We start from the raw sequence: 20,990 nt of genomic DNA, 5'->3' as shown, positions 1-20,990 counted from the left end.
GTGACCACGTATGTCAAGGTGACCACGTACACTTTCCCAAAACTAGCCACATGCGTGTTATGCGGATAGAGATGAGGAATTTTTACCTCAGTTGATGAAGCGTGTTGTTCTTATTAACAGCAGAAAATGCTGTAATAATTAATGCTAATATTCCGTGCACGTGTAGATTGAGGCCAGTTGGAGTGGATGTGAAAGTGTCGTGTGTTGGTGAAAAATGGGTGCCCTGTACTGAGCCGTTGTGCAGATGTGAGCTGGGATGGATATGTGGACATGAGTTTGTAATTTCACATCAGCATCATCACGGTCATCTACAACCAAGTCTTTTTTATTTTGTCATTGATAGCAGTTCAATGCCTTTTATTTTACCTAATGCAATTTACAGATTAAATGTTTTAATATTTCTAGTTTTAATTTCTTTTTTTTTTTTTTTACAAAAACAGTTAAATCTTCATAATTTGTCAAATACATTTTACATGCTGCGGTTGGTTTGGTTTTCGGTTTAATGGTATGGAAGTATCTTGAAAATTACTAAATTATATTATTATGTTTTATTTAGAAATGAGAACTGCTAAAAAGAAAAAGTCATAATGATAGTCATAGTTTTATTCACATTCACATCCTCATTAAAGAGCCCATGTTAAGCTAAATTGACTTTTCTGTGCTTTAAACATTATAAAAGTGCTATTTGGGCTTCATACACATGCCCAAAGTGTTTTTTAATTGATTTTCTCAATCGTTAGTTAGAGGGTGATTTGCTCCTTTCTTACTGCAGGGTGACCCCAAACACCTCGCTCCAATTTGATGACGCGTTCCCACTTTGATGACAAATTTGATGGGGCACTGAGCTGGAGAAGCCGCGCCTCCAGGAAGCTCTCTGCCGTGATTGACATGTAAACAGACACGCCCACGAAGGTGAGCATTTCAGCGTCCTTCGCGCAGTGCTATGTATGTATTTTCTACAGTCTATGTATGTACCGGTGAACGCCCCGCCCCCACGCTCTGTCTTGTGTTTATAAAGCAGCATGAGCTGGCCCTATACATCACTGTACAGGGAGGAGGAAGTCAGTGTCCTGTCTATAGACACGCCCACTCATGAATATGCATAAGTAGGCTGCAAATCAGCCTGTTTGTGTAGAGTTGCTCAGAAAGTGACTTTTCAGAGGCTAAAACTCTGGAAAACAGGCGAGTTTGGGAAAATACTATGTTTTTGGGGTTGTTAGAACAAATGGAGATGGATGAAAAATAGCATGACATGGGACCTTTAAAAAGAAGCTTGTATGACTAATTTAAATAATGTAGCATGTAAACACACACACACACACACACACGAATGCGAATCTTCAACATTTTAAATAAAAATCATTTTTATTTTACAAATGTCACAATTACATAAAGGTGGTGAACACTCATACAAGCAAACAGCTAGTTTATGTGTGTAGCCTGACACACTTATCTCACATACGCTAGTGCGCATGCACAGATGCACACGCGCGCGCACACGCACTCACACGTTTCTGACACGTAAAAATTCACAATGCATTTTGCTTCCTTCCTTCAAGTGTAAATCAGATCAGATTTTGTCCACCTTTCTTTTATAATCCCCCCACATTCAAAACACTTCAAAAACTAAGTGTAACAAAACGTGGTGGACTCTATAATGTACACGTTAAAGACGGTGCTTTTTTTTTTTGTCTTTTCTTTAATCTTCTTGTAGTCTTTCTAACCACTGATAGGTCCTTGTGTTTGCTTCTGTGGTGACTTATTATAGTACATGACCTCTGCTTTGTTGTAGTGAGCTGAATATAAAGACCTACTCTCAGACCCCTGATGTGTCTCCTATCCACTAGTGAACACACACAGGTGGACCACCCTCGTCCCCCTTCTTTCTTTTGTCAGTTCAGTATTTAATACACAATCCGAATGCTTGCTGTTCTGTTCCTTTTCATTGAAAGCAATCTAATGCAACACATTAATAATCACAAATGCCAGTGGATGAACTTCCTTTGCAAAGCCACCTAAACTGTTTTTTTTTTTTCTTGTTATTTTAAATATTGAGTGAGTGACAAAACTTTACAAGTTCTATAAAATATACAAAAAACTTTTGATTGTCTTCACGCAACTCTCAGCATGGAAATATCCATAGTCAGTTTAACAATAAATTATTTTGTTCCTGTACGTAATGGTACTTAAAAAGGAAATCAAAAGTTTAGAGGAACAATAAAGGAACAGCAGATGTGTGACAAAAGAGGAAGGTGAACAAACAACAAGATGTGAGATCTAGTGAATGATAAGGAACAGTGAAACCTTTCCTCTCCAACTGCAGCTCCCAGGATGCATTTCTCCCCGATTGTCTTGCGTGACTTGCTGGATTAGTCCAAGCTTTGATATAATCCTCCCTGATTGTGGCGCTGAGTTGATCAGGATAGACAGCGTGGCACCATCTGCTGATTGCTGTGTTGTTTTGGTTTAGGATGTGCTCCATCAAATGTGTTTCAGAAACGTTACAATTTGAGGATGGTGGAAATCTCTGAAATGGCACAGATTGCATTGTGGGTAGATTTCAGACATTTCAAACCTCCACCTGTCCCTGAACCAGGTATGCCCTGAGCTGCTGGGCAGCGCTGACTATCTTCCTCTGATGTCCCAAAAGGTTCACGCCAAGGTTCTGAACATCTCTGATGAAAAAAAAAAAACACGACTCAATCACATTTCACTGTAAATTGTGTCATAGATCTTAAAACTATGAAAGAAACAACAACAATTAGCCTATTTGATAATTGTCTTGTGTCATAACATAGAAAAAATGTCTTCTTCAGTATGTCTTAACTCTCCTCTACAGCAGTGGTTCTCAAACTTTTTTTTTTGAACACAGACATGAACATTCAAGAACATTCATGTGGAGACAGGGCCATCTTTAAGGGGGAATAAAGGGGAGAGCTTTTTGAGGCCAATCAATAAAGTCAGCAAATGGTGGTCCATTGTTCTAAGAATCTGTCATAACCGCATTTATTTATTCATCTAAATAATATGCACTGTTATCCAGGAAGTTCTTTATTATTTGTGTCTTAGTATATAGTCATCTTAAAGATGTAACTCCTTGTTTTAATCAGAAATTAAATGGGTTAAAAGTTAACAAAAATGGTGGAAAAAGTGATGAAATGTGATTTTAAAAACCACAGAAATTGGTGAAAATCTGCAAATTAGAGTGGCCAAAAACATACAGAAAAAGTGGTAAAAGGGTTCAAAGTGTCAATATTGTCTTAAAAGTGGAAATGGAGGGGGGGTGGGGGGTAGTTTGAGTAATGATTTGTTAAAAGTGGCAATAATGGGTCAACATGTGCAACATTAGGTGGAAAAAGTGGTGGAAGGGGTTTCTTAGTGGCAAGAATGTCCTGAGAAGTGGAAAAATGCACGGAAAAAGCATTGAAATTTGATGAAGTGGTAGAAATAGGCGTAATGTAGCAAAAAAGCATTTAAAGGAGCAAAGATATGGCAAGAAAAAGTGATTAAAATAGGTTAAAATATGGAAAGTTTAGTGTAGTGGCAGAAAAGGGTAAAAATAAGCAAAACTGGGCTCAAATTGTTCAGAAAATATTCTTAGTTTCAAAGAGTTTCTTAGACATCTGGCGACCCCTTCCCAGTGTCAAGCAACCCCAAATGGGGTCCTGACCCCAAGGTTGAGAACCCCTGCTCTACATGGTGACACAAGATGAAGAAAAAGACCTCATGAAAACTTGAATTTGAAGCAGAAACCATGTGCACTCACTCCATAGTAAGCCTGCTGACTCTGTCCAATGAGTCCAGACGTGCTCGATCAAACTCATCCTGATATCTCTCCATCCTTAGAGCCCTCAGCCAATCACTGACTGTTGCCACTGATGATAGATCTGAGGGGGTGGGGCTGAGCAGAGGCTGAGAGCAGCTTCTGTAAATGTCAGAAATGAAACCATGATGGTGAGAAACTGATGCTAATAGGGATGTAACAATTCACTCAACTCCCGATACGATTCGATTCACGATTTATTTTACAAAATGGGACTGTAGAAAAATGATGACTGAAAAATGTTCCTTTATTTTTTTGGGGAAAAAAACTGTAAGAATCTATACTGTTTTCCTTTTATTTTTCATTGTCAAAAGAATCCCTTGATAAACGATTCAAAACAATGCAATTTAACTAAAAACAAATCTTGAATGAAATAAATAAAGGAATAATACAAATGAAGAAGAAGCCTATTAATGGTTCTATAGTAAACAATGCAAAACTGCATAATAGTTATTTTTAAAAGTGCAACTGAAAATGTATTTTGTGCCTTAACAATTGGACTTTAAAAAAAAAAAAAACAGTCATTTCACTGATTTACGTCAGATATATGTTTGGACCAGCAGAGGGCGCTGGTAACCCAGTGGTCGGTTGGCATGCAGATATCTTGCAGTGAAGAAGAGATGCTATGCTAGCAGACAAAGCTAATAGAAAAACGTGACTTTTACAGATATTCACGTAATATTACAGATATGTTTTGGTGCTAAAGGGGTAAGGAATAGTTTATGAACATGTTTGAATGTAGAAGGCGGCCAGAAAGAAAGTAGTAGCAGATTCCGTCCGCTGCCAAAACACACCTTTGTTGGTTACAAAAAGTACTGCGATTCAATTTTCACGGTATCGATGTGAATCGTGATACCTATAAATTGATTTTTAACTGCCTTGCGATTAATCGTTACATCCCTAGATGCTAATGCCAGTGATCGATAGAAGTCACAGTCTCACCTGGTTGGCTCTGCTTTGAGTGAGGCGGGATGTCTGATGAGACGGTCCAGAGACGACAACACTGAATCAAAGCCTGGCCGGTCCCCTCGATCAGCCTGCCAGCACTGGAGCATCAGAGAATGGAGGGCAGGAGGGCAGTTGTGGGGGGCCGGAAGACGATACTGATCAACCAGAGCCTTCATTACCTGCAAAATGAGACAGAAAGGCATTAAACATAAGTGGGGCAGATGGTTCGAGGACTCTTGAGAAACTTTTTCTCTTTAAAGGTCCACAGGCTGCTGAGGGCTCGAGAGTGACTGAAAAACGATTTAAATTCAAGCCGTCTGGCATTTTGTTGCCTTTTACATGTCCTCGTTAGGTAAGAGAGGGGAAAACCAATGATGAAGAGCATTTGAAGAGTATGCTCTTCAAATGTACGATTTATGCGGCTGCGCATTCCTCTTCTGCTGGTTTTCATTCTACCACTTTATGGGCAACAATTTTTTAGTTTAAAAATATAGACATTTAACCTATGTATGCAGCCATGAATTCAAATGCTAACTTTACTCATTTACAATTTCATATACTATGTAATAACACTTTTTATTTTAACATTTTTAGTTTTTTTAACCAAATGCAACAATAAGCATGTGAACGTCTCTCGCTCTAAATATGTAGGAAATATGATCTTAGCTTTTTACAGCTCCAATTTAGGGATGAATTGTAATTATTTACTAAATAAGGCCTCGGGTATCGAGTGAGAAACTCATCTTGTAGGACACCTTGCTGAAGCTTATTATGAAACTCTTTGTGAAATACACGCCAAAGAATGTCAAATCATCTCACATTATGCTCTAAAAAAAGAAGCATGAAAATGTCACACATGGGTGTGCACAAATGTCGCTTCAAGGTTTTAATGGGTTAAACCAATATTAACATGCAAGCTGGGATCACAACACATCTGACTCAAAAGAGAAAGTTATTCAAGGATTGCTCCAGGTTCTAATGGGATAAAGAGAATGTGATTTTTGCTTGAAGGCAAAAAATATGGAAACACAAAAGACTGATATTTCCTATTATTAGTACACTTTACAGTACATACAACAATTACAAGATTACAATTTCATTTAACCACCTTTATCCAAAGTGACATACAACACAAGAGATTAACGTTAAGGGACTTGCTTAACTCAACATCCAAAGTGATGACCCAGGTTGGATTTGAACCGATGACCCTTCGATAACAAGCCCGCTTCCTTAACCATTAAGCATCACTGCCCTACACCACCATACAGACATTTCTACCCACCTCTTGATTGCTCATGTCCCAGTACGGGCGCTCGCCGTAGGACATCACTTCCCACATCAGCACACCAAAGCTCCAAATGTCACTTGCGGAGCTGAATTTACGATGTTGAAAAGCTTCTAGTGCAGTCCACCTCACAGGTATCCTACTTCCCTGTTGGAAGGTAAATAATAACAATATTTACATTTGTGAAGTCAATGACTGAATTAAAAAAAAGAACACCATCCATGACCGGTAGCGTACCAGTGAGGCAGTGTACGTTGGTATGTTCTGGTCCAGGCCTCTCATGAGTCTGGAAAGGCCAAAGTCAGACACTTTACAGACCAGGTTGGAATTCACTAACACGTTCCTGGCTGCGAGATCTCGATGGACGAAGTTTCTTTCAGAGAGGTAACGCATTCCTGCACCGACTCCTCTAAGCATTCCGACGAGCTGAAGGATGCTGAACTGCCCTTCGTTCTCCTTAAGGTGTTAAGAGTGGGTGAAGTTAGGTTTGTATCTGTGTTGTGTATAATTGCAAATAGCTTCCTTAACATCAGCATGAATTACACTTGTTTTACCCTTAGAAAAGCATCAAGGGGCCCATTCTCCATGAACTCAGTGATGATTCTGGCCGGAGGAGCACGGGTGACAACACCCTCTAACTTCAGCACATTGGGGTGATCAAACTGACCCAGGACCCCTGCTTCACTGAGGAATAACCCTCTTTCTTTCTCAGACGCTCCCCAGCGGAGAGTTTTCACTGCCACCAGCACTTCTCTGCGACCCAAAGGACGATATCGACCACGTGACACCTCACCAAACTGGGCTGCAAGTGTAAAAGAAACAGATTTTACTGTGACACCATCACAAAACCAATGTTAGAGCAGAAGGTATTCATAAAGAACATTTAGACCCACCTGCACCAATTACCTCCTCAATCTTCAGGTGTGTAGGATCTATTTCACGGGCAAATTCTTTGACAGCCTCGCTTGGGTCCTCATATGTGGAAGGGTCCACATAATACTTTACCCCACCTGTGCAATTCATGTCGACATAATATCAAATGCATTATACATTATTATTTATATCCATCCAAATCCAAACCACATCAAACACTTTAATTTCCAACAATCAATTGTTTCTCACACATCTGAGGCTGCTTGTCTTTTACAGTATTTTATCATACTCATTACTAACAAATAAAAGAAATCATATTTACTATTAATACAATTGTTCCTAAATGTTTTGGTATAAATGGAGGGTAACTACAACCACCATGGGTACCCCTTGTAACTAATATGTAATAATAATATAATAATCTTCTGTGTCTGAAGTTACATTGATCAAATAATTATTTAAATACACCGACGCTCACCTCGGTTACTGATGTACCTTTGAAGTCGGTCGCTGTAAGGACTCTCCCTCCTCTTTCTGCCATATATAAACAAAGAACACAAGTTTAGATGAAAAAACAAAAGCAAAACACTTCCATTATGAGTCCTAATATTTTTTTCTTCTCATACCTGCGAAACACCACCACCACCACGATGGCAGCCACAACAAGAAGAAACGCTGCCCCACCCATCACTGAGCCCACCAGCAGAGGAAGTCGATTCTGGATCTGCTGTTGATGTTCCTCTGATGCGACCAAGGAAGAAATATCAGCTGTTATGTATTCATCTTCAGAGGCCACTAGATAGATAGATAGATAGATAGATAGATAGATAGATAGATAGATAGATAGATAGATAGATAGATAGATAGATAGATAGATAGATAGATGGAAAGACGGATAGTCGGATTGACGGATAGACGGATAGATGGATAGATGGATAGATAGATAGATAGATAGATAGATAGATAGATAGATAGATAGATAGATAGATAGATAGATATAGAAGCTGTACCCAGGGGCAATGTTGTAAAGTAGATGGTGTTGCTGTAGGGGCCGTAGCCTCGCTCATTGCGAGCTCTGATCTGGAAGGCGTAGATTGAACCTGGTATCAGTGAAGTGACGGTGACCGTGTTGGTCTCGCTGTATACAGTGGATGCACTGTCAACATCTGAACCCTGAAGATACGGAGGAGGGAAATAAAAAGGACAGTCACTGAGTATCTTTCTCCCTTTGTTTTGCAGCCGTGGACATCATGCTTTGAAAGATGTCACACACACCTTGTCAAAGTATCTGAGTTGGTATTCCACAATGTCTCCATTGGGGCGATCAGGCTGAGGCCAGGAGAGAGTGATAGAGTCAGGAGCTCGGCTCAGCTGGTGCATCATGGGAACTGTACTGGGAACTGTGGGAGACAAGAATGACTAGTAACAGTGGCCACAAGGAGGCAGTGAAGATTACTGTATATAATTATGATCATATACATGCTTGTATGGAGCACTGGATGTGCTCTGTATAGGATTTCACTGGCTAGAATATTTAATGCAAAGAATTCAGTCAATCAAATATTCAAGACTATTTACGTTATTTCTGTTTGTCTTTAATGATCACTCATTTGTTCCACTTATCCTCCACAGTGACCATAATGGACTCTGACAGGATATTCTAACCTCAAGTCAGTCACACAGAAGGGAGAGTACAGCTGGACTGAAAAGGACTGAAAGGGAGGGGGAGGGACAAAATCCTACACAGATCCCAGGACAAAATCAAACACATTTTATCATCACCACCACCATCAGAGCATCAGAGCATCAGAGCATCTCTTCATCTTTCATCTCATCTTTTTCATGTGTCTCACCTGACTGGCTGGTGGTGAAATTAATGCTTGTGTATCGCGCTGGGAAAGGGCTCAAAGATGACACTTCATTCATGGCCTGCACCTGTCGATATGACAAAACACACAGATGTGACTTTGAAAGGCTTTTACTGTTTGCATTTGCATCAGTGTTTGAGAAATCTAGAAAGGCTCATGCAGCTCTAACAGCATGAGATGAGCAAACAGAAGTAATGGGACAGATCTAACCCATTATCAATAAGAAATAAGGTGTGATTTAGTTGAGTTGCTCTGGGATGAATAATAAATGTTAGTATATGTATTTGCTGATGTGGAGCTCATGAAATAATTCAGAACAGTTCCTCTGGAGCTTAAGTAAATAGATCACCATTCACAGCATTTTCTTAATTCAGCTCCAATGATCCAGAGCAGACATTCACCAGGAAGCTCAGCTAACAGAACAAATAGAAACTTTTTCCATCTCAAAAGTGAACAGTACGCTATATACATAACGCCAGATATTTAGATCATATAAATCAATTGTTCCATAAGTCAAAGATTCTCAAATTTGCAGATTTAGTTGTTTTTCAAACTTTTCAAGTTGTATTTAAGCCCAAGAATAAATTATTACCTTAAACATTCGAAAGCTCTTTATTGAGAGGGAAACTTACAAACTGAGAAATACAATTTATTTTAGGTCTGTTCGTGTGCAGACATCAAGGAAAACTTTTGTATATCAGTATGTGGAATAAGATTGAGGACAGTTTGCCATTTGAAATTAAAGACTTGTAAAAATATAAAGAAAATGTCTTTACGTTGTATGACAATTTTGAAAGTGTGTAAAATGTTTTGTATATTTAATCAAAATCATATGAAGATATGACAAAATTTATTTAATAACAACAGCAATGGCCGGAAAACAGGATGCTGAAAGTTGATCATTTGTAACTGTAATGTATGAAAAGGGGTGGGACTAATAAGTGTATACTTCCACCCACTCCCTTTCGAACACAAAGTGTGTGTATGCAGTAATAAATGTCAATGTTTTTGTGGGTTTTTTTTCTCGAGGGAAGCCACGTACATCAAATATTTTGTTTATCGTAATATTTTTTATTTTTTTTTGTATTACTGTATTGCATGTGTTTGAAGGAAAACAGTATCTCAATCTTTCACTCACAGTACCTGGATGAGATAAGTGACTCTGGTCAGCAGGTTGTTCAGGGTGACTTTGGTCTGTTTTAGGTTTGTCTTTGAAGGACTGAAGGTGACGCCCTCTCCACACCAGGAGCACGAGGCTGGGTTGGTAACCGTGGCTGAGGGGCAGATGCGACACACCACCCCATACCACACCTCACTGCGGCCCCCCGTGTCTGCAGGTGGTCTCCACCTCAGGGACACCCCGCCATCATAACTCTCATACTCCCAGGTCAGAGACACTGGAGCAGATGGAGGAGCTGGTGAGAGAGTGATGAGAGAGACGAGTATGAGGAGTCAGTAATCTATAATGCTATGGACATAAATATTAAAATGATCATTTCCATTATAAATCAATTTGTCATATATATATATATATATATAAACTATGTTGCATAGTCTATTGTTTACTGGAGAGAATGATCAGTAATTTAATGGAAAATTTTCACGCATCCAAATTGGATTTCACTTAGTGAGTGGCTCAGTTCTTACAGACTGCATATATGCAAATGAGCTTATTGATGTCCCTTAAAAGCCTCCCAGAAAGAGCAATGGACAAACTCAGACACACAGCTCACTTGTGCAGGCTGAGGAGTTGGCATCGTTGGCCGCTCGATAAAAGCCGCTGCGGCATTCACACACACTCGACCCCTGTTGGCTGGTTCTGCTGTTGGATGGACACGCGGAGCATGGGACGGAGCCTGGAACGGCCTTAAAGTAGCCCACGGAACAGGCTGTGGAGAAAGAAGAGGACACCAAGGTTCAAACATTAATAGTGAACTGAATGAAGTTGTTGGTGGAAACTCAGGCTTTAACACATGGACAGATCCTAAGGGGAGATAACAACCTCAACTTACAACTCAAACTTCATTATTTATCTTAGTTCATGGTAATAGATTATAATGACCATATGCTATTCCATATTCACCACTGAAGATGCTTTGAAGAGAAGTACAATCCACATTATATCTGTGACAGCAGAATACCTACTCAGTCTAAATGGTTTATAACCAAAGATATGGATAATCAAACCATCTGTACACACCTGTTAAACTCAAACTGATCAGATATACATGTTATAAAGACGCACACTTTCACACAGTCAGTCATAAATACACTTTATAGATATATTTTTATATCTACAGTTACTGTATGTACGTTACTTTCAATTACTTTAAATTATTATCATTATCATTTTTTATTATATATTTCTTTTCTTTGTTTTTAATCTTTGTGGTATCCAGTACAGCAAAGTAATAATTCATCGTACAGGGAAACATGTTTCCTTACTGTGCACATGATAATAAACACTTTGAATCTTGAATCGTTAATCTATGTTTAAATGTTTCAAATAAAGATGCAAGACAGACATTCTGCTGTTTCTTTCACAACCCAAACCCCACACTCGTACATTTGTGACAAAGATGAAGCCATTCCATGCTAACGTGATGGATGGAATACATTTGAGAGGCTTTTTGCCTTTTATATGTTTTGTTTTGTACAAACAAAACAATTCAGACCAACACTTTTCCTACTTTTCAGGTCTGATATTCAACCCATAATACCTGTTATTGTAAATTACTGGAAACATTTAACGGTGAAAAATTTGAGAAATGTTAAGATCAACAACAGGACAGGTATACACGGCTTCTATAAACGTATGCGTTCTGATGTGCTATGTGTATCTCTGTGTGTGTGTGTGTGTGTGTGTGTGTGTGTGTGCGCTCCTGTATCTTTCTGTTCGTTTTATTGTTCTTCAGGTGCTCTGAGATTGAAATCATAACAGAGGCGTTTGTGTGTGTGTGTGTGTGTGTGTGTGTGTGTGCGCATCCTCGTGGTCCACCAAACTAAACCCCTGTGACCTCATTTATATAATCTTGTCAAAAACGATGAGCATGCCCAAGACTGTACGCTTTAATGGACGCGTGTGTGGAAACCTGGGGGTGGGCGAAGAGGCAATGCGGGAGGAATAAAGGGATAAAAGGCTTTTTGTGTTCTCACTTGTCTCTGGGAGTTGAGTTTGCTTTTAAACAGGTGTGAAGAGGCATACTGAGACCCTCGGAAGCAAACAGATGCAGGGATATCATAAAGGGAGTTTAAATAAACAGAAAAAAAAAGATGTTGCATGCAGATGAATGATGCTGTTGAAGGATATTGTCTTTGAGCACATGCAGGATGAAGGGAGAAAAATAAAGAAACTTTCAGACAGAAAGATAAAAGGAATAACGCTTCCTCTATATTTTATGTCCCATTTCCTCATTACCAGAGGTGTTGCAGTATGGCTCTGACACAAAACACTACTTTGCCACAAAGCCCCTTGCTGTTGCCAGTGCTATCAGCTCCAGCGACAACGCTGCTCTCCTACTCATCATCAACCACACGATTACAGCAACCAATGGCAGAGTGAGCCCTCTGCCCTCTCACAACCACTTCCCCCACCTCCCTCCAGCCACATCCAACCTTTTCTACTCCCCTGTCCAAGCTATAAAGCACACAGTTTTTGAACACTTTGATGGAACGCTTCACATTAGAAATATATATATAACATGAGAACATTGACTCCAGCACAGGTCAAAGTCATTTCTTGGAAGTGTTGCATTGAAAAGATCATCCTCTTTCATGTTCCAACAACAATAGAATTATGCTCTTTTTGGATCACTGACAATAAAAAATATGCTGCCGTAAACATGAACAAACCCATTCCTGATCCTAAAGAGAGATTATTCCAAGAAAAGATAGACATGAAATGAGAGATGAAAGTTAGATTAATTTCTCTAAAGGTCAAAAAGAAAACAATAGCAATGAGCTGAATAATTTGAGGTTAACATAATTCTTTTCCATCAGATCACTGACCCACTTAATCTCTCCTTCCACTCCTGTTCTTTCATGCACTCATTCCCTCCATTGGCTACCAGCATAATCTCTCTCTCTCTCTCTCTCTCTCTCTCTCACACACACACACACACACCAACAACTACACACACACATACACAGACATAAGCAGATGACTCTGGAACATTGGTACGTGTTGGTCTTAATGCAAAGTCTCTTTACAGAGTGTTTCATTGAAGGCCTTGTTTTCTCTTCGTCTTCTCGTCATAGAATGCAGCTATTCATTAGTGTGTTTGTGCTCCAATCGTGTCCATCTCCACATAAGTTCCAACAGGATGCAGCCATATGTAGCGCCATATAATCATTTGTCGGATTCTTCCACACAAACGAGCAAGCTGTCAAACAACAATGCCGCAAAAGGTACGGGACATTTATTAGCCAGGCAGATGACATATAGTTTATCCTGAAATTGTGAGAATGCTGTGAACAAAGTGATCCAGTGACCCCCCAACCTGTTGATGGAGCGTCTCACAGTACACCTTATGGACATGTGCTGCATGGGGACATCAATCTTTGGGGAGATTTGTGAGAGGTAATGGATGTAGGGTATTGTAGTTTTCCTTCATCTGGCAATTGAGTTACTGTGACTAACCAGAATGAACCTGATGAGCCAGCGCTGGGTAACCAGACTCTGCATTAACCCTTAACACTATTACAAAAATTAGTAACACCATCGTTATCGCCGGAAGACTTATGAAAAGTAACTACAATCAAATTATATCAAAATGTGACAATACATGAGAAATTTGAGTTGTGTTATGTGTTATTTTTTATCTATGCCATGCCTAACATGGGTGGACTTTAAAATACTAACCAAAATTACTGAAAAATTTAATTGGAAACTTATTGGTCTTTGGTCCACCCATTTCTGGGGCACTTTCCTGGTGAAGAGAACTACTTTTTTTTTTTTTTTTTTATCACCATATGAATTTCCCTTGAAATCACCACTTTGTGATATTTATTTACAACTACTGAACTAAAAAATGATTGCATGAACATTTCAGGAGCACATATATATTTTAGATACAGCCAGGACATACAGTGTAGTAATAACGTGACACTATCACTATTAAATCACCCGAACATGTGCCTGAGGGGAATACGTGGGGTAGGGGAACATCCACACCCGCCCATAGTGTTCTAGGGTTAATCCAGGTCTCCCAACAAATAAATGATCTTCAAACCACAACACTGCTATTAGACATGACCTGCTTCTCTCTGATTGGCTCTTGCATTGACCAGCATGACGTATAAAGTTATGGTAGAACTGGGACAACCCGTATGAGGATCCACAGAAACTGAAGCAATGAAACAACCAAAGCTGACAAGAGAGAAAAAGTAATGAGAGAATCCATAGAAATGTAGTGGAGTAAAAAGTATAATATCTGTCTGTCAAATGTAGTGGAATGAAAGCAAGAATTATCACCCAAAAATAATACTTAAGTAAAGTACAGATACCCGGGAATATTCCTTAAGTACAATATTTAAGTAAATTTACATTGTTACTGTCCACCACTGCTCAGAGGTCAACTCACACAAATTTAATTACTTTTTGTGCAAAGTTTATTTAACTTTTGATTAATTGTTGTAGAAAATAATCATTATTGAACAGCCTGTGGAGAGGGGATTTATTTAGACATTAATTGTAGTTGTTGCTGACATTACACAGCCTACTTGATCCGACTGTCAATACTATTCCTCCACAAAAAGCTTTGATGTGTGAGTTGATTTATTATGATCACTGGGCCACGCCCCCCCATTGAGGTTCTGCCAGCAGTCAATAGTGAGTTCGATCGATCGTTGCACTGACCTGAGCTTTGAATGAAGTTTGACCTTTATTACAGTTTTTTCTCGATTGTTTACACACATTTTCTGAAAGCATGCTTCATACTCTTAAAACTCTACACACAAATCATCCAAAATAACACACACAATGGGCAAAACCCCTCAATTCTCCTGCAAAATGAAACTTTACATTCAAAATAATGTAATTTCTTCTCAAAATTTCAAATGATGTGCTCAATGTAAAACACTTCTTCTCCATTCATCATAATGGCTTAGGCCTTTTTTTGTCCAGTGTTACACTTACTACAGACAGTACATACATAAGTGTGTTGTAAAATATTTGAGAATATAGTTTTTATATTCAGAACACAGAAATACACAATCAAATATATTTTATTTTTTTCCCACAAAATCAATTTACACTGTACATCCCAACCAAAACAAACTTGCACAAACTAAACAAAATAATAAACTGTTATAGTAAAAAAATACATTAGAAAAAATAAATATTCTGCATCCTCTCTTCTATTTTGGACTGGCAACAGCACCTCATCTACATTGCAAGCAATGTTGGGTAAGTTATGGAGCATCAATACGGATAAAAAAACAAGCATTTGATGAAGGGTTAGAAATAATAACCGAGAAAAATACCAGACAAATACTATTGTGAGGGGATGAATCTATAAAACCTTCTTTATAAGATTTCTGCTTGGAAAAAAGTGCATGTTGAAGGCAGTATGGGTCGCCAATTTTAAAGTAGCGCAAGCTAAAATAAATAGCATCTTTTTGCAACATTTAGCAACAAACCACATCTTTGTTAACGTTTTTACTCTTTCATTTGTGATTTTTTTTTTCTGTGGCTGTAACATAAGCAATTTCCCCCTGGGATTAATAAAGGAATTCTGATTCTTATTAATAATGTGATTTTTTATTTATTTATTTATTTATTTTTGACCAGATTTACTGCAATATTTGTGAAATTTGTTATAGATTTTTTCTAGTAAAAACATAATGTCAATCATAAATCTAAATGTTAAATAATAAATTTAAATGCTAAATTTAAATGCTAAATGTTAAATCTAAATGTTAAATGTAAATGTAAATCTTAAATTTAAATTGACATGTTAAATGGTAAATCTAAATGTTGTATCTAAACGTTAAAAATAAATGTCACAGTTGAAACTACATATTTAGCGAATATGCAAATTCACCGGAAGTAACTAAAATAAAAGATCATTGACGCAAGCGAACATTTAACATTTAGATTTAGATTTTACATTTAGTTTTAACATTTTGATTTAACATTTAGATTTAGTATTTAACATTTGATATTATATTTTTACTAGAAAAAAATTCACCAAATACTGCTGTGAATCTGGTCAAAAGTAACTTAAAAAAAAATAAAAAAATAGTTTGTTATTTTAGCATGCACTACTTTACAATCGGTGCCCCATGAGTATTTGTTTGGTATTATATTGAGCTGCAGCTGATTCATTTAATTGATCAACATAAAGATAAAAACCCATATGAACAGAATTACTTGACAATCAGAAATGCCTGATGCGTTCATTTGATTTAATAGAGCTTCATAACTTAATGGACTGGTCCGTGCTGACACTGAGGGCTCTCGATGATAAAAAGGCACAATCTTTCATCCTCTACGTTTCTAAACGCTGTCACGTGCCGATACATTTTGTAGATAGGTTCAAATGAACTCAAAGCCCATTTGAGCATCTGCCACTAATCTTTGTCCCAAATCCTCAACAGTGGCTTAAAATGGAGTCAAACACAAGAGGCCGTTCTCACCGTCACATACAGTTTTCTCAGACCAGTTCAAGCAGTCCAAAACAAAAGGGCTGTTTCATGTTTGTCTGATTGGTGGAACTGTTCCAAATGCTGTGTTTGACTTCTGTCTCTGAGGAGGGATGTCCTCGTGTTGCCTGACTAAAAAACCCGACAGCAGCAGGGAGCCAGTGCTTGCTGTCGTGACTTTTATTTCGAACAGAGCTGTTTGCTAAATGTCACAGTGATCACACAGAAGCTGGATGCGCTTATGCTTTATGAAAGGTTTTAATAAATAATTAAGCAATAATGTTTAATGCCACTTTGCCAACTGTAATTATGAACCGTCTATGCCTCACCTGTTCAAATGATGGAGAGTTTTTTAAAATCCAAACGAATCACAAATTAACAAGAGGAGGCAGAGGAGTCATCCAAGAATTGTCTTTTTTTTATCTTAACTGAGGTCAATATAGAAGAAAATCCTTTTTCCGCTAACTTATTTCAATTCAAAATTACCAGTAAATGTCATATCATCTGCCAATCACCATTCATAAAATTAGTTTGAGTAAAGATCTCACCTCTAAGCAGCTTTTTGTTAATACATTCCCGGTTATTTTTCTTCTTTTATTTTCAAACAGCTCAATAGAAACCACTACAAATGAGCCATATTTTGGAGTTTTGTGTCTATTCCCTGATTTTAATGAAAAAGGTTTTTACTATTCTCGTAGTCAACGCTTCATAACAAAATGTTGTTTTTTTTAACTAGTGAAAGTATCTAAAATGATTTTGCATGATAATTAATACTAATAATTGGATTTATATAATGCTTCAAAGGTTCAAAGTTTGTTTCAGGAACACATACTGACAGACAGTGGTGCCGCCGGCTGGAATCCTGTACGCAGGTGTGGAAAAAAGGCGGTCATTTTGAGCCGAGGAGGGGGGATCTATGCGTACTAGGGATGCAACAATATTCGCACGCTGCACAGCCAATCAGCACTGGCTCACAGCTGCGATGCATTCACGGACAGTCGTAAAATAGCAGATACCTACACTTTCAGTTTAAAAAATTACCCGCCCCAACTCGAACCGAGGTTAATTGATAATTTCTTCACCCGCACTGCCCCGCCCCGCAGGTTACTCGCAGGCCCCGCGGGTAGCCCGCTGGGCACCACTAGTGTGCATGTATATATGTATGTTTATTAAGGGTGTAACCATACACGTTCCGGTGCAGGATGTTCGTTTGGGTACAGGGTTGTGCATGGTGAGTTTCGGGAATGAACCGGAAGTTGCGTGTGTTTACTTCCGCGTGCAGCTACATCTGTAGCCCGTGTACGTCATGGCAAACGCTAGAACCAGGGCTGGAGGACCCTCCCCTGTCGCTAAAGTCTCCTGCTTGGGAACACTTAGGCTTCCGGGTGAAATACTGCAACGGAGAAAGACCAGTGGATAAAACGAGGGCAGTGTGCCGACATTGTTCCATCGGAGTCTTTATGGCAGCGGATAAAAGTTGTTAACAAGCTGTGAGGAGCTTATTTTTATAATAATTTATGTATTTTTTGTTTGAGAAAATGTTTTAATACCAGACAGCACTTTACAGCTGTATAATATTTTTTTGTTCACTTTATTTTCATATTCTGTGTAATGTTAAACACATTGTTGGTTTACAAAAGTTTCGAAAAAACAACAAGCAAATGTTTTGCATTTTGTTCCATACTGTACCAAAAATGAACCGAACCGTGACCTCAATACCGAGGTATGTATCGAACCGTGATTTTTGTGTATCGTTACACCCCTAATGTTTATGTATATGTGTGTGCGTATATGCAAGTATGAATATATGTGTTGTGTGTGTATATACACACACACACACACACACACACACACATATATATATATTAGAGCTGTACGATTTGAGAAAATAACCTAATTGCGATGTTTTCGATGTTACCGACCGTGGCTCAGGTGGTAGTGGGTCGTCTTCTGATCGAGAGGTTGGGGGTTCGATCCCAGTACCTGACTATGTGTTGAAGTGTCCTTGGGCAAGACACTGAACCCTAAGTTGCTCCCAGTGGTCGACTAGCACCTTGCATGGCTTCAGTGTGGTGATAAAGCGCTATATAAATCAAGTCTATTCACCATTTTACCATTCCACGGCCCAAAAACCGTGATGCATACCGAACAGTGGGAAAACTGTACCATTGCGTCTCTAGTGCGTACTATGAAATTGAATCCTGGCGGCTCCACTACTGACAGAAGTGTGGCTGCCAATTCATGCACGAATGACCACCACCAACATTCATGCACATTTCATTTCATACCCATTCATACAATTGTCTAATAAATCCAAGACTGATGACACATTGCTGTGTCACTTTAAATAGGTGATGATAAATGGTTCGTGAACTTGATTTATAAGGCACTTCAATTACCACTGAAGAAGAGGTTCACAATATCAGCCATATTCACCCATCCACAGGGTGAAAAGTACTTAACAAGGTCATCCCATGTACATGAGATAATATTGTATTTAAAATGATATATATTTTCATTTTAAGATGTATGATGTTTGCTCTAATTCAACTTATTCAGCAACAAACATTTAATTCCTTCAATGTCGGAGGTGAGAATTAACACTGAACTCACAGTAATGCAAGTATTAAATAAAGATTTGTTCATTTTAACCTATGAAAAATGCTTTGTAAAATATGATTAAAGATCAACAGCCAACATGCAAAATGATGACTTCTTGAACTAAAATTCAAAGAGCACTTTGCTCTTTGGAGGAAATCCATGAAGGTAGCTCTATCAACTATCAACATTTATGTAATAAAATTAAGACAAACTATATTTTGAGGATATATTTGCATTTAAAATGCATGGATGTGGATGTTGACCAAAGGTAAACTCAATTTTGTTAAGCACACATTAATAAAGAGCAGAGTGGAGCTCATTTTAAGATGCACAACTGCTTAAATCTTCCACCCCGCTTCAATAAAATGTTTTAGCGTCACAAAATCTCATTTTGATCTTCTTTTGCAAATGAAGAAATGCGTTGCCTTTAAAATAAAAAAGCTTTTAGTGCTATGTGTAGTTAATGCAATCATTTAATGCTGGACCAAGTTGCTCTTTCTGCTCTTATTAAATCATGTTGTGATTGATGTGATGCATGCATTTTATAAACCTTGAATTCTCACACAAATAGTTAAAAGCATTATATTTACTCATTTATTCAAACAGCAGGTCATCAAAATAACAAAAGCTTTTTGTCTAAAACAAGCAGAATGTGAGTTTTTGATGCAGTTCTTGATGTGAAAAGTGAAGTGAAAATAATTGTTCTGAACCAAATGAAAGTGTCCATAGTCGCATTAATATTAGTGAAAAACAAAACAAAAACAAAACAAAAAGGCAGTGGCTATCCGTATGGTTGCTCTATCAAAATGCCGACATTCTATTCCTACGCAGCGCCTCTATTTGGCCAGTTTGGGTCATGTGATTAAGAGTAAACCTTATCCATATCCTAACCCTTACTCTAACCCTAACCCTAAAACATTTTGCGGTATTGGGTTATAACCTAACCCTAAACCTAACCCTTAACCTAATCCTAACCCTATCCCCTAGGATGCTACGTACTTGTACTTTGGTAACCGTACCAATAGCAACGGGGGTTGTCTGTACGGCAACCGCACAAATAGACACTTTCAACAAAAAACCATGAGATGATCAAGTTCAGAGTTGCTCAAAATAATGGGGGAAAAAAATACATTTCCTGAGAACCATCTGTCTCTTTTCTTCACTCTCACAGAGAGAGAAGGCAACAGCAAAATGTTGCCAATTCATATCATTAGTCAGTGAAGTGATCAACAACACAATCAAATCAGAGCTGGAACACAAAGCAATGTGGGCAGCAACATGTCGGATCATTCATAGACAGTCTGTGTAAGTCGAGGCTTGATTTGTCAGTAGAAATCAATCAAACTCAGACAAACACGAGTTGCGGGCTGAGTGCAGATGTATAAGCAAAAGAGCCTGACCACGTTTCACAGCTGACTTGGCAACGCTTCAGGATTAGCAGCGCTGCCGTTACACAGACTCCAGCAATTACATTTTTGTGAGTGGGGATTTTAGGCTGTCATTCCAGTATTTTGAGTCCTGCGACGTGTCTGGACAAACACTGAGTGTGTCACAGGGAGCTGTAGTGTACACTTCAAACAAAGAGCCTGAAAGAAGCCTTCACTCATCACTTCACACCCTCTGCATGGATTTCCCTCCTGCTAAATTCTTTGAGTCAATCATTTGCTTCTCTTTATCTCTTACTCGCTCTTGACGTTTCCCTGTTTTCCCTCCTCTCCCCCTCTGGTTTCTGTCACTTGTTTACAGACGAGTGGCCATTACATCGCCATGACCTAAATGTGTCACATCCCTCCTACTGGTTCTCTCCCTCACTGCCTCCTCCTGCTCTTTCCCACCAGCCCTTTCTTCCTCCCAGGATATCTCTCCATTTTCAGCCTCCTTTTTTTACCTTTACTGACACCCACTTTGAGGATTATGAAGGCTTTCTAACCTTTGCTGACTTCAGCAC

General features: G+C 38.6%; 1 protein-coding gene across 1 annotated transcript in view; it reads right to left on the bottom strand.

The window, feature by feature from the left end:
• Positions 1-1,346: 1,346 nt before the first annotated feature.
• The window catches only part of ephb6 (eph receptor B6), a 41,657-nt gene continuing 22,013 nt past the window's right edge, over positions 1,347-20,990 (bottom strand). Inside the window, exons 6-19 of the mRNA XM_028470389.1 lie at positions 10,531-10,686; positions 9,941-10,212; positions 8,783-8,864; positions 8,205-8,329; positions 7,940-8,102; positions 7,556-7,670; positions 7,408-7,463; positions 6,950-7,066; positions 6,611-6,858; positions 6,294-6,512; positions 6,054-6,203; positions 4,766-4,950; positions 3,767-3,925; positions 1,347-2,675 (exon numbers count right to left, since the gene is read on the bottom strand). Of these exons, the coding sequence (XP_028326190.1) occupies positions 2,570-2,675; positions 3,767-3,925; positions 4,766-4,950; positions 6,054-6,203; positions 6,294-6,512; positions 6,611-6,858; positions 6,950-7,066; positions 7,408-7,463; positions 7,556-7,670; positions 7,940-8,102; positions 8,205-8,329; positions 8,783-8,864; positions 9,941-10,212; positions 10,531-10,686 (2,153 nt within the window). The 3' untranslated portion in view covers positions 1,347-2,569. The remainder of the gene's footprint in view (positions 2,676-3,766; positions 3,926-4,765; positions 4,951-6,053; positions 6,204-6,293; positions 6,513-6,610; positions 6,859-6,949; positions 7,067-7,407; positions 7,464-7,555; positions 7,671-7,939; positions 8,103-8,204; positions 8,330-8,782; positions 8,865-9,940; positions 10,213-10,530; positions 10,687-20,990) is intronic.

This window comes from Gouania willdenowi, chromosome 16, assembly GCF_900634775.1.
Source record: "Gouania willdenowi chromosome 16, fGouWil2.1, whole genome shotgun sequence".
NCBI lineage: Eukaryota > Metazoa > Chordata > Actinopteri > Blenniiformes > Gobiesocidae > Gouania > Gouania willdenowi.
The sequence above is the reverse complement of the archived record's forward strand: the minus strand, read 5'-3'. Positions and strand labels throughout refer to the sequence as shown.